This window comes from Uloborus diversus, chromosome 1, assembly GCF_026930045.1.
Source record: "Uloborus diversus isolate 005 chromosome 1, Udiv.v.3.1, whole genome shotgun sequence".
NCBI classification, from domain to species: domain Eukaryota; kingdom Metazoa; phylum Arthropoda; class Arachnida; order Araneae; family Uloboridae; genus Uloborus; species Uloborus diversus.
This window is the reverse complement of record NC_072731.1, coordinates 123,210,246-123,225,271: the sequence shown is the minus strand read 5'-3', so window position 1 is coordinate 123,225,271 and position 15,026 is coordinate 123,210,246. Positions and strand designations below refer to the sequence as shown.

The window sequence follows — 15,026 nt, the reverse complement described above, 5'->3', positions numbered from 1 at the left end:
CAAACATTTTTAAGCATTTAGACTTATGGTAGCATATTGCTTGTAATGTTTAGTAATGTTTTGGTGTTTGCTTATTCCTATAAGAGATATAATAAATGAAAATTCCATTACATTCAGTTCTTATGTAAGTTGGTCATTTCTTGCAGATTTTTATGTTTAAGATTATAATTACAAATATATTGATATTCATCTGGTATATATTAATTGTGTAATTTTTAAAAATCAATTATTTATTTTCTTTTGTTTTTTGAAATGATATCTGTCTTAAAATATGAAATGATTTCTGATTCGTAAAATTTTTAAAGCTAAACAAAGTAAATTTTTGATTGTGGCAACATTGAAAATCATTTTTATTGTATGCAGTGATCTTTAATGAGCAGCATTTACTATCCAATTATGCGACAAAATTGTACTGGTTTTTTAGAAAATAGATCTTGCTTTCAAAAAAAAAAAAAAAAACATCCTGTAAAAGCTTCTCAATTATTATTATTATTTAAAAAATAATTTAAAACATGGTGTTTTAGAGTATTTTATGATTACAATGCCCAGTATTTCTGCAGATATAGTAGTTCAATTTATGCTTTGACTATTTATATGGTTAATTACATAAATATAGAAACATTAATAGGATTATGTTTGACTTCTGTGGTATTCAGTGTAATAAAAAAAAAATATGGTATTCTAGTAAGAGATTTAAAACATTCTGAAATATTTTTATTTTAGGTTTTTGAGAATTTTTTGCAGAGTTTCAGTTGCCTTCTTAATGCAGATAAGCTCATGTATGCATACCCCTTATTTGTGTTCTTAGTCCCATCTAAGGAAAAGTATTCTATTGTGTCACGACTTGACTCATATTTGGATGAAAATTTGCAGTGTGGAATGTTTTCAGTTTTTAATATGAAAATACTTATGAACGATCAAACAGAGGGTTCCAAACAAGTAAGATATTTTGAACAATTAAATTCTGTTGTATATTGTATGTGTGAAGCTTATTTTTAAGCACTTTTATTATACTTGGCCTGATTGTCACGGAAAAATCTGAGGCCTGGTTTTGCTTATATTTCAGCAACTAGACCACGCAGAGACTTCAAGTTTTCACTAAATGATTTGCTTTTAATGTTAAGGTACAACTTGATGCTGAAAAATTAAAATTCTAAAATAAAATACAGTAAAATCTCGTTAAGTCGTCACTCAAGGGACCAAAAATTTTTGATCACTTATGCGGAGTGACTACTTGTGTGGAGTGGGAAATTAAAGAAGAAAAAAAAAAGCCTTACAAATATTCATGAATAGCAGTAGAATTCTGTGAGAAAAACAATAGCTTATGCAATCAATGTCTATAAATTAGTGGAAATATTCAAAAAAGGGGAAAAATACTAATGATTGTTACTTTCTTTCATTTTCTCTTACTTATACATTACTAAATAACAACAACTTATTTTAATGTAGTTAAAGTACATTAATACAATTCTTTAATGTTGACTCATGAAGTTGTTGCTTACGGAAAAGAATAATCTCTTCTAACACACATCAAGCTTTAAATTCTGTGTTTGTCGTTCCTTGAGCGGATGTTAAATACTGTCTAACTTTCTCCAGGTATAAGATTTTGTATATCTTGCTGGAAGGAGTTAGATTCATATTCACGGCACTCGGCAGAGTCACAGCAAGAAGTATGCTTTGAATGACCAGAACGGAGGATCGAGATTTCAAGGAAAAATTAATATCAAACAGCCTTTCAACTAAGTCTGACACTATTTTCTAAGATACGATAAGGAAAAGGAATTTTAGAAAACAATTTTTGAGTGAATAGTTAACCGGGTAAAATTAAATTTGGTGATCAGTAAAGGAGGATCATTTTACATTACTGTGAATGAGACCTTTTCGGGACCAAAGAAAAATGACCACTTAAATGGAGTGACCATTTAACCGGTCGACTACTTATTGAGGTTTCACTACGTATTTCCGTTAGGATGGAAAGCAGTAAATTTAGTGTAATTTCCCCATTAAATGTTTAAAGATAAAACCCATTGTTACAAATTTTGTTGCCTTGCGGCAGAAATGTTAATAGTAATCATAATGAAAATTTTGAATCAAGACTTCTCTGGAGCAAGCATGAAATTTATTTATTATCAAAGCACTTGTAGGATATTTGTCCTCATCTATACCAGTAGTAGATAACGGACATAAGTAAAGAGACATAGGATCTTTATCATGAGTAACTTGTATGTTTTGAAACATAAATTAGTTTGGGAAACCTTTACTATTTAAATGGTTTTAATTAAATTAGCACACAAATAAATCCTGGAGTAACAAGGATTCATTTTTAGTGCCAATTGCTAAAAGTCAGGGGCGCGCACAGAAATTTTGGGGGCCCGTCACAAATGACCTTTTTGGGCAACCTCCGTATTGTTTACCCCTATATTTTCACCCCTAGTTTACAAATATTGTGCCCTCTTCAGGCTCCGGCCCCAACCAACAGGTGCCCCTTCTCCCCCCCCCTCTTGTGCACACCCCTGCTAAAGTATTAGACACGAATATAGTCTTTCTTTTTTTTTTAAGTATGGAGCATTTTTTGAAAAAATAAGATGAACTTTCATGATGGTCATTTACACTAAAAAGAATAAAATAACAGATTAAAAAAAAAAAAATACTAAGCACTTTTCATAATGCACTCAAAATGACAAAATATCTTTTCTGGGGCAGAATGGACAGTTTAAGTATTCCTGTAGTTTTCAATTATTTCAAGAAATTGACATCACAAACGAAGAAAAGTGTGGCTTGAGTCATTTGAAACCAAACTTTCTCTGATAAATATGCTGTTTCTTCACTCAAATTATGATAAGATAATATAATGATTGGAAATTTTCTACCTGGCTGAGCCACATTTTTCTTTGTTTGTGGTGTCATTTTCCTGGATTAATTGAAAACTACGAGAATACTTAAATCATCCATTCTGCCCTAGAAAAGTTATTTTGTCCTTTTGAGTGCATTGTGCATTATGAAAACTGCTTAGTATTTAAAAAAAAATTCTGTTATTTATTATTATAGAGGATTCCAAGCACATAAGACATAATTTAATAGTAACTGCTGGTGTATATTGCATGTGAATCTTATTTTTCTTTACAATTTTCTTTGTAAGTGACTTTAACTTTTGCATATTGGCCCTCACCTGTGGCATTTTAAACTGCAGTGTGTATTTCTGCTATTATGGGTTATTCAATACTTTGTTATTGGTGTGTATTTTTTCCAATTTCTATCTGTCAATATAATTTTGTTTGCCTTATTTTTACCAGAGAGCAGAGCCTCTTAATATGACTAACTTATTTGAGGTATAATGATAGGGATTAGATGTCACCACTTGCCACTAAATTAAAAACAAGTGGTAACTTAAAATGTTAGTATCATTCTCTGCTCAGTCTCCTTTCCCCCCAACCTAGCCTCATTATTGATTAACATCAACACCATTTGTTAGTAATGTAATATTAACCATTATGTAAACTGATAATTTTTATGTTTTATCAGCGATTTTAAAGGTTGTCTTTTTTTTTTTTTTTTTTTACAAGAAAGTGGTGACTAGAAAAAAAGAAAGGTGTGAGGACTAATTAAGTTACTTTAATTGAGCACTGGAGAACAGAAACATTTCCCAATCTTGATCTTTACTTATCTCCAGGAGAAGTATCTTTGCTTGATATTACGTTATAGTTTGCAATCGGTATGGTAACAGAAGTTAAAATGTCATGTTTCTATGTTTATACTTGAGCCTTAGCTGAAAGGTTGATTTTTAATAAAATAGTGGGTTGTTAAGAATTAAAAAAAGAATTTGCTCTAATTAATAATGTAAGTCAATTAATCAACAGTGTTATCTAAAAGAGGAAGGAACCAATTTAATAATGCTAAGATTTTTTAGACAGGGTACTTCACTTTTTGGGCTAAAATTTATTTTTGCAAAGATGCTGTATCTAAGTACCGATTTATTGACAAAAAGTTTTCTTGCGTCAAAAAGCAGCATTTATTTTTCATTATGAGTTTATTCACATGATAAATTTCACAACGAAGAAAGAGATAACTGTGTCTAAAAACAAAGCACTTGAAAATGTAACAATGCAAATTAGTAAAAAAAAAAAAAGAAAACTTCAAAAGATATGATTATTGGATGGAGATATTGTTAAAAATCCAATAAATTTACAACTTCAGTCTCTCTTAGATGGTTCAACGTCAAGTTTAATTTATTGTGTCAAGCATGATTCTTTATGTTTTCAAGTCCTCAGAAAAGTGTTTAGCACTCTCAGAAACTTACCAAACCTTGAATTAAATACTGACACGAGCTTTCACCAAAATGTAGAAATGTCTGGATGCAAAATATATAGTTAAGGAATGGTTTAAGACAATTTGAGGGGTGTTTACGAGTGCCTAAAATAATAGAATATGTTTAGTAAAAAGTCATATGCGTGCCCTTTTTCACAACGTGAAATTTTGACTCATGAGAGGGGCCTCCAAACGCATTCCTTGTGTAAGTCAAGGGTTTATTGTAGATGTAAATAATGAGCTTGTGTACAAAATTCAAAAGGCTATTTTAGCAGCTGAATTTTGCACCTGGAGAATATTTTGGGGACTTTTTAATATCTGGGACGACTAGAATATACCATCTTAAATGTTCACATACAATCATTCCTCTTATTGAATTTTTAGCTTCTGAAAATTGGAAATACTTTTTGTAAATGTAGTAAAATATTGATGACTAATGCTATTGTCTATACAATTTCATTCTTTACAAATAATATTCATTGGTGTAAAATGTTCACACACAATCATTATGATAAGGAGATCTTTTTAAAAGAAAAAACTGAAATACTTTGAAATCAGTAGTTTTCTTTTTGATTTTGTCATATGTTTTACTTTTCATCTGAATGAGTGTTATATTTGCATTTTTTATCCTAAATTAGGGGCATCCCTGGATATGCAGTATGTGTCTCATTTGCATCTGTAGATGATTTTGACCATTGAGTAGTTCGTTTGGGAATAAATTTCTGAAGAGAAAATTATCATGGGAAAGTTTCAATTTGAAGTACAATCCAATTATTTTAATGCTGCTAACTAAGATCACATAAATATTGATTTCTCACAAATGTCATGCGAGAAACTGTTGATTGAAATAACTTTTATTTTTTTAAATTTTGCTTCGTTTTTTAATCTGACACTTTTTTTTTAAATCTTTGTTGACATATTGAATATTCTTACGTTTATAAATGATTTATTTGCAATTGCAATCAAGTAGTTTTTATTTAAAATATTTTGACCATTACTTGCACTTTTTCTCTTGTCTTGCTTATTGTGTTACATATGCACATGATTATTGTACCTGAATATTTACTATCTCGGGGGGGGGGGGGGATGCAATTAATATTTTGTGTCTCTCAAAAATTACAATGTCATGATGTGTTTTTATTTGTAGCTACTTTTGGCTGTTAATTGGTTAATTGAAAAACAGAAGGTTTACCCCACCATTTTGAAGTCTACAATTAAGGATTTTCTTGATGACTCTTTTGCCTTCGCCTTCAGCATTTTGTACAGAAAAGTTCCTTTAATTGAATTTAAGCTTCTGAAAATGGTAAATATTTTTTCTTAAATTTAAGTTTTTAAAAATAATATTTATTGCTGTGAAATGCTCACATGTGATAATTATGATAATGAACTCTTTTTATACATAGTAGCTAAAATATTTTAAGATTGGTAGTTTTCTTTTTGATTTTGTCATATGTTTTACTTCCTTCTGAAGAGTGTTTGGTATTTGCATTTTTTATTCTTTCAGATGCCTCATCAGCTGATAGAAATTTATAATAAAGCTTTGAGCATTAGAGCTTCACTTCTGGTTTCAGATTTGCTTCACAGAGTTGCTATGAGTTGGCCACCAACAGAGCTTAAATATTATTGCAGAAGTAAGATTTGTTTATCTAGCATAAAATTTGATTTTAGTTACGTAAATGCTGTACATGAATTCCTATAATCATAATAAACCTATTTGAACAATAGTGAGAAAAGCGTTCAAAACTAAATAGCACCATAAAAATAATATTGGAAGAAAAATATTTTTTTTTCTGTTTGTTCTTAAAAAAATAAATATATCTTCATCTCTTCATTCATTGCTTCTTTCTTTGTGCAATTAGTGAGGGCTATTCAGAAAGAAAGAGTTTCCGTCTCACGCCACCAGGAGTGTGCTGATCACATATATTTTGGTATCTGCGTGCTCGGCATCTCAGTCAGGATCCAGCAACCACAACAGCAACATCTTCACACTGCATGTTTTTTCAATATTCAGTTTTAAAATGTACACTGCAATTGAAAAACCTCGTAGTTGTGAGGGGCGGTCTGTGATTCAATTTTTGTTGGCAATAAACCTAAAACTTGAAGTTTATTAGCAAGTGTATGGAGCTTACGGAAACAACTTTCTGAACAAAAGTTCCTTCTGGAAATGGTGCATTCAATTTAAAAATGGCCGAACTGTTTTCTATGAAAGAAGGTTGAAGATGAGAAATTTTCCTCACACACATCCACCCTACAGTGGTGGACAAAATTATAGACTCAATTTTTTTTTCTTTTGTTTCAATTACAACATAACTCAGTTTAAATTGTTTTCATTGAAGTAAAGATGAATTGTTGAAGAAATAGTTCTAAAATTAGTACATCTTATCAATTAAATTAAAAAATTCATAAAGTTAGAAAATTTGCAAATTTAATATTTTATCATTATGTGAAACCTGGACAAAAGTATAAACTCAGAGGTAAGAAATCCAGGATTATTAGAAAGTTTCTTTCGAAAATGTTTATTTAACGCCATAGAATGAATAAATGTTGCCATCAGTGATTGCTAAACGTTTTGTTTTTGGAAATTTACGAGAAATATATAAATGCACTGCTGGACAAAATTATAAACTCTTTTTTTTTTCATTTTTTCAATCATAATTTAACTCAGTTAAAAAACTTTTTGTTCCAGTAAAAATAAATAACTGACTAAATAGTCCTAAATTCAGTATAACTCATAAACTTTATAAAATAAATAATTTATTTAAAAAAATCTCAACTTTAATATCTTTATAATACATGAAACCTGGACAAAAGTATCAACTCAAAAATAAGAAACTCTGAAGTTTGGTAGAATTTTATTCAAATACTTAATCATTTAACAACCAAAAATGAACCAATGCTGAATTACAAAATTACAAACTTACAATACTGCATAAACACAATTATAAGCTGACAAAATTTTTTTTTTATTAATTAATTTTTTTTTTTTTTTTTTGAGTTTAAGTTATATTTGCAATTACTTCAATAAAACAAAAGCATAGATTTAGGAAAATGTAATTTTGCTATTAACATGGATAAATTGAAAAAAAAAAATCAATATTTGAAATGTTTTAAAAATTAACACTGCATTAAATCTAGCCATTAGTGTAAACTACAAACTTTTAAAAACGAGTTGGGCCCCCAGTTTTCTGAATTACCTCGAATATGCGTCTGGGCATGTAGATTTCACAAGAGTTTCTAACAGCTGCAGTGGCATATGGTTCCATGCTGAAAGTATTTCCCTTTTTAATTCCTCTGTGTCCCTTTTTAATTCCTGGTGCCGATCATGATCAACTTCGCGAACCCTGGTCCCCCAAAGATTTTCAATTGGATTAAGATCTGGACTACGAGCTGGTCATTTGATAACTTTGATACCCCAGCGCTTGAACCATTCTTTTGTACTTTTCGCTGTTTGTACACTCGCGTTATCTGGCTGAAACAACCAGTTTCCTCCAGGAATCAGATGAGCAAAAGGTAAGAGATGATCTTCCAGTATTAATTGGTAATCTTCAGCGTTCTATCTTCCATTAAGAAATGCCAATCCTGCTTTACCATGCTGAGAGGGTTATTTATCTTTACTGGAACGAAAACTTTTTAACTGAGTTAAATTATGATTGAAAAACCGAAAAAAAAAAAATGATTTTATAATTTTGTCCAGCGGTGCATTTATATGTTTCTCATAAATTTCCAAAAACAAAACTTTTAGCAATCACTCATGGCAACATTTATTCATTCTATGGCGTTAAATTAAAATTTTCGAACGAAACTTTCTCGTAATCCTGGATTTTTTAACTTTGAGTTTATATTTTTGTCCAGCTTTCACGTAATGATAAAATATTAAATTTGCAAATTTTCTAACTTTATGAATTTTTTAATTTAATTGATAAGATGTACTAATTTTAGAACTATTTCTTCAACAATTCATCTTTACTTCAATGAAAACAATTTAAACTGAGTCATGTTGTAATTGAAACAAAATAAAAAAAATTTGAGTCTATAATTTTGTCCACCACTGTATAGTCTTAATTTTGAATTCCAAAACGTTTCTTACTTTCTAAATACCCCTCAAATAATAAAAATATTTGAAATGGAGTACATAATCAGCTTTTAATGAGGGCTTGTTGCTGCTTTTATAGTAGAAAAAAAGCTGGAAAATTAGACCATAAATATGGTTTCTTTTTATTCCAACTTTATACCATTTGACCACACATTTTATGTAATGAATCATTTCATGTCAACATTTTTTTTTTTTGGTACCACATGCTTGTAGAAAAGATTGCCAATTCACGTAAAATTCATGTTATTCATAAACTAAGTCTTAATCTTCTTATTTTGCAAATGCAGTCATTCTTACTATAACTCTAGTTTTAGTAGCATTTTTATATTCTTTTTTGACTTCCTATTTATTTATTCTTAATATTTTTTTAGAGGAAGCGTTTGTTGATATGGAAGTTCAAAGGGAAACTGAGGAATTTATGAAAAAACTTTTATTGCCTGAATTTGACGGAGACCCAAGAATCCATGAAGATGTGTGGATATATGTTGAAAAAGTTGTTCATATTTCCAGTTGTAATTTCAACATGCTGATTGTAAGGTTGTTATATTTTTAGCTTCTTTATTACCTCTTAAATTAATACTTTATTATTTAGAAATTTAAATTTTATTGTTGATGGCAGATGTGAATTTTTAAAGGCTTAATAGGTAATCAATGCAAAAACTACAAAATTTGAAAAACCCTAAGTGGTTAATTTAAAGCAAATTGGGTATGTTTGGAGTTTTTGTATACAAATGCTTGGTAGTGTCATTAACAGGATGGGAGAATTCAGAAGCATTATTATGGATGAAAAGTTTCATATTATTGGATTAAAGTAATTGAGACCTGTGTGTACTAGTGTTAATGATGCAAATATATTAAACATTGCTGTTTATAATCTTTTCAGATGAGACAGAGTTAGCAAGAGAGGGTGAGGTTTTTTTTAACCCGAAGCACGCCTTTACTTGTGATGAATTGATATTTTTTGATAAATTTAACTATATTTACAACGTTACTCTGCATCAGCGAGCATGTTGTAGAAATCAGGGTTTACCAGGTTTTCAATAACCTGTGCCAAGTCCTTAGCACTGCCTGTAAAAGCCAGGTTAGAAATTATTTTAAATTTACTACAAAAAGTATACGTTCAGCTTGAAAAATAAAGTAAGATTTAAACTTTACTTAATTAATATTAATAAACGCTTTAGTGTCATTAGATAATTAGCAGTGCTAATTTTGTCATTCTGATAAGAAAAAAAGCAAACATTTCAAGTCTTAAAATTAAAAGATTTTACCTTCTCTCGCTTAGTTGCCCTGGGTTGGATGCCAGCCCAGTTCCGAAATAATTAGAAATCACAAACGAATAGCTCATTATTTATAGAGAAAGAACAACCATTTTCCAGAAAATGCTGTTTGGCGAACACGTTCAAATCATTCTGCATACTGAAAATGGTTTTAAGTAACATCCATAGTAACACCCTACCCAACCCCTTATCTGCGGAATCTAGTGAACAATGAAATTTTTCAACCAGGAAGAACCTTTTACTGCATCCTGTATTTAGTGACTTAGTTTGGTTAAAAACTTTTTACTTGAATTGTACTTCATAACTCTCATTTATGTCAGGGCTGCCACTGGTGATTAAAGCTACATTTTTCAAGCAAAAGTGCCTATTTTTTGCCAAAACATAGACAAAATCGACTGTTTTGCAATTAGTTGCATAATATAGTGACTATTTTAGTGAAAACTCAACAAAAATACATAAAAACTCCCCCCCCCCCCCCGTTTTTTCTCTCCCCTATGGTGAAAAATGGTAAGAAATATTGCTTATTCGTTTACCTCCTGCTTTCTTAAGAATAAAGACTGGAATGCTTTATCGCATTTTTTCGAAAATCAGCATTTTAAAAAGTAAGAAAATGAAATGTGATAATGATCTTTGGTATCAAAAATGTGTGAAGTTCATATTTTTGTACATTAAATTTTGTTTTTACAATCACAATTCTTGTAGTGTTCGTTTTTGATATCGCGATTTTTGTAAAAAGTAAATTTTTATGATCAGGATTTTCTTAAAAAGTTTTAAAGCTTGATTCCCACAACTACTATTTTTGTTAACTGTTGTTTCTATAATGAGTGAATGTCAATAAAATTTTGCTTTTTTATTTCTTGTAGCATTACTTCATTCATTGTTTGAAACCAACCTCAGAGTTCCACGCAATTGAATATGTCATGAAAGCAGCATTTCTAGCGCTTTTACTATTGTCTTTGATCAACAGTGTGATAATGTGACAAGGACGGATACAAGGGAAAGGCTATGGGGGCGATCGCCCCTCCCTTGAGGGTCCCTGCACTGGCAATTTTTTAGTTCTAAAAAGCGCAAGTGTAAGTCAGCTTTGACAACGTTAAGGAAAGGAATGGTTTTTGAATCTCCCTCCCGGAAACTTTTCTGAATGGAAGTTTCAAAGAGGCAAATTCAGAGGATCTTTGGTGGTGTTAAGAGGCCTACCCCCGGGCATTTCCAAAAATTTAAGTCTTAAAGACGCAGTTGTATACATCTCAGGTGGTGTTATTAGAGAAAGGAATGGGTTCAGTGACTTTTATCTGGTAATTTTTCGAAACTGAAGTTCCAAAAAAGCGCAATTTTAGACGACTTTTGATCATGTTAGAGCTTAAGGGTTTCAAAACATTCCTTGGAGTTACTACGAAATTGAACTTCTAAAACGCAATTTTGCCCTTCCAACCAAAAAGGAAAGGAATAGGTTCGGGGACCTGCTCGGATAAATCTCTATATTTTTCTTGTATCAGATAAAAATCATAAGGCAGCTTCCGCCCCCCATCCTCCTAAAGTATATGCAAATCAGATACATAATAAGAGGTACAGTAAAAAAATCAAACGCCCCCTCCTTGAAGTGGCAACTATTTTGGAGATATTTTTCATGTTTCAGGCTACAAAAGCAAATTTTTGTTTGTGAAGCTCAATGGCACCCTTTTTATATAAATTTCTTGTTAATTACTAAAAATATGTAATTTATAATGTAATAATCTTTTTTAGTGTGGAAAGCATTTTGGAAAGGTCTATCCCTATTGATTGGCTTAGTATCATAAATAAGTGTGCCTATCATCTTGTGTCCAGTCAAAGCATTGCATTTTTAGTAAGTTCCTTGTCATTTTTAAAAGTTTATATGAATGATTGTTCAAATGGTTCTCTTAATATTCGTTGGGATATTGTGGTCTTGGAAATTTTCTGAAGCTAAAAGTTCTGTCCAAGTTACTTTTCTTCTGTTCAAAACTAATTCTAAAGTTAACTTTGTTCTGCTCCGAGATTCATCTGAAGCAATATTCTATTGAAGTAGTAAGTTACCCCCCCCCCCCCCCCCCCAAGACGAGGCTAAGGCAGAATTACATGCAATGTGCCCAACAGCCCGGTTATCCCATCCAAAGACTGCGGTTTTGTCTTTGTTCAGACTCATTCGTCTAATGAGTCCAAACAAGGATGAAACTGCAGTCTCTGGGTGGGATAACTGGGCTGTCGGTATATTGCATGTAATGTTTCATTTGCCATAATTTCTGATGCAAATTGTATGAGGGTTTTAAAAGTGTTACACAAAAAAGGAATATTTTACTAGAAATATTCTTCTCAAAAATTTATATTTAAAAAATGTGTTTAAAAATCTAAATACAAAAAATCATTTACCTATAATAATTTAAAGTTGCTACACATCATTTGAAGTAGGCATGTGGAATACATTTCAAGTTTCATTTATTGATATTTACTATTACATCTGTTTTACAAATTCGATATTTTATACTTTTTCAGCAAAACTTGAAAGAGAGAAAGAAAAGAAATATCATATACTACATGAAAGATGACATAGACGCTTTTGATTTAGAGGATATTTGGCAAGAGACATTACTAGATTTGAATGAGTTCCATTTCAACAGTATGATATTTTTATGCATATTTCTTTGTAATAAATACATGAAGAACTAAATAAATTTTAAAAGAAGTGTATGGGTGGATAAATAGCTATTAATAACGCTTTTAAAAACTGTTGATTTTAACCAAGGTTTCCTAAGTACCTGTTTAATTTTAAAAAAATAAAAAGCGCAAAATCCACAAAACTATGTTTGGTTAAGTTCAGCCTTAAAATGAATTTGTTTACTTCGTCATCTGTAAAACTTAATTCTTTCTATTACTCATTTTTTTCTGTTTACCACCCAATGTAAGACTGTTTAAAGTGAAAATTTGTATGACAAATTTAGGTTTTCTGAAAGATACGATTTAGTATGGTTAGCCATTCTTTTCAGTTTATAATGTGTGATAAATTCAGTAAAGCGAATTGGTGTTTTACTCTTTTGTTTTTATTTATTGTTCAATTTAGAAAATTCTATTTATCAAGTTTTTTTTTACACATATATCTAATGAGACTTTGTTAAATAGAGTCAATTTTGTTATCAAGTTATTTTTGCATTTCCTCTGTATAATGTTAAAAACTGATTCCAGTGTGATATTATCTTTCCTTGAAGTTATTTTTTAAAATGTAATCATTTGTTAAATTTTTTGTGCAATTTTAAGAAATGCGTAAAGCATTAGCTAATCACCAAAATTTTGGTAGTATTTGTGTATCTGTTCTGTGGTGGGATTTTTTTTAGTGCCTGGAGTCATGATTCCTACTTTTTTAAATTTATTGTTATTAACTATTGCAACATGCAGTTTTTTGATGATTATCCTTATATATTATTTCTGTAGCCTGTTTTTGGTTTCTACGCCAGATTTTCCTCAATTCTTGATCGATTTCTTTGATTTACCGCCTTATTTTAAAGCTTATGGTGCTGGCTACTGACGAAAAATAGACCCACGGTCTAAAAATTGTGTTTTTCAGCCGAAAAACCTGTTTTAAAAGAACCAGAATGAGGTTTTCAGTTAAACTTATAACTTTAATTTGCGCTATGACCGACAGAGCTGACTAGCTTGATCGGCAGAGCGTTCTCCTTCGTAACCAGGAGAATGCGTGTTCGGGCCCACGTCCGGACAATCTGCATCAAAAAAATTAGAAAAATATCGCGCATTACATGAATAATAAATATGAGGGAACACATGAGGTAGAAATGCTCCTAGCTGTTATGAAAACTCGATGCAACACGGAGCTAAATTAATACTCAATTGTGAGGTTTTTTTTTTTAAGCTTTGGCTCCGGGAAGGAAATTAAAGCATAATGTAAGAGAAAATATAAGTATTAGGTTTAAGATTTCAGACTACATTGGAATTGTTTTTTTATTCAGTAATATATAATAAATTGTATGTTGAAATACAGATTCTTCTAATGAGTTTTTGACTCTTTGTACAAATAAAAAAAATACTACCTCAATTTAAAGGGTAATATATATATTTTTCTTCTTTTTGCAAAAAAACAAATAGCGTATCACATTTTTACTACATTTGAAAAGCTACGCTTAAAAAAGAACTTAGTTCAAATTATTTTGTATCTTAACCGTGCTGTTAAATGATGAACACATGCTGCCATCTAAGTCATAAACGGTTCAAACAGGCCTGCGATAGACAAATTGTAAAAAAAAAAAAAAAAAAAATTAAAAATAAAAACCACTTCTCGGCAAGAAAAAAAATTTAAAATTACCTGTGGCTTTTTTTTTTTCGGTAGAGCGTTCGGCTATAAACTGTATGCACTTCGGGCCAGTTCGGACTGTCTGACATAATAGCAAATTTACAGTAATATTACGCATTACATGTACTCATAACATACAACAGATAACACATGTAATAAAATAAACTGCAGTGGGAATGCTATTTGGTGTTTCGACTCCTTTATGCAGGCTACAGTTACCATTCAGATAAGTTGACTGCTAATCAAAGGGTGTTCTTCCTATTATTTGTTTAAGCTTTGACTTCGGTCCAGACCACTGAGCATAATGTAAGCATAAAAAAAGAATTAGATATGCCTCAAGGGAATCCTTTTTGTGCAGAAAAACATTTTCATTGTATGCTGAAATGTAGATTTTTCTAATAGCAGTGTTCGAACTTTTGTACAAATGAAAAAATACTAGCCAAATTAAAACTACGAGTGGCAACCAGTAAATCTTTAATTATTTATTCTAATGCGATATAAAACATTAAAATTATTACCAATTTCATTAGTAAGAAATCATTCTCCTACTCCTCTGCTTTCGGCTGAAAAAAAAAAAAAAACATTTTGTCTACGTTCGAAAAATTACACTTAAAAAACGGACTCAGTTCAACTGGTTTTGGTTTTGAATTTTAAGTGTTCGATTAAAAGAGAAACAAGTGCGGGCTTTTAAGCCGTACAGGTTAAAGAAGCCTGCTATGGGAAAATGTTGAATATTCAAAAATAAAAACACTTATTTTTTCAACCGAAATTATTACTTCTCTAGAATGTTTTTTTCAATCGCTACGTGGGATCTTCTTCATTCTTTAATCAAATTCCATGTTTTACGAATAATTTTAAATCGTGTCATGCTGGTTAATGACAAAACATGGCGAAAAACTTTTTTACTGTGTTTTATTACGCATTACTTCAATGAATAGCATTCGAAAAGGAAGGCACAGTTGCTAGGTTTGTTGGAGCGTCGTACTGTTCATCAGAATGGCGCCAGTTCGAATACGTGCTACTAAGTATATCTTTA

The 15,026-nt window shown here is 30.7% G+C and overlaps 1 protein-coding gene across 1 annotated transcript in view; it reads left to right on the top strand.

Moving 5' to 3' along the window:
• The window catches only part of LOC129234667 (uncharacterized), a 63,957-nt gene that overhangs the window by 45,874 nt on the left and 3,057 nt on the right, over positions 1 to 15,026 (top strand). The window contains exons 19-24 of the mRNA XM_054868713.1: positions 724 to 939; positions 5,453 to 5,608; positions 5,810 to 5,936; positions 8,770 to 8,935; positions 11,419 to 11,518; positions 12,184 to 12,307. Coding sequence (XP_054724688.1) covers positions 724 to 939; positions 5,453 to 5,608; positions 5,810 to 5,936; positions 8,770 to 8,935; positions 11,419 to 11,518; positions 12,184 to 12,307 — 889 coding nt within the window. The remainder of the gene's footprint in view (positions 1 to 723; positions 940 to 5,452; positions 5,609 to 5,809; positions 5,937 to 8,769; positions 8,936 to 11,418; positions 11,519 to 12,183; positions 12,308 to 15,026) is intronic.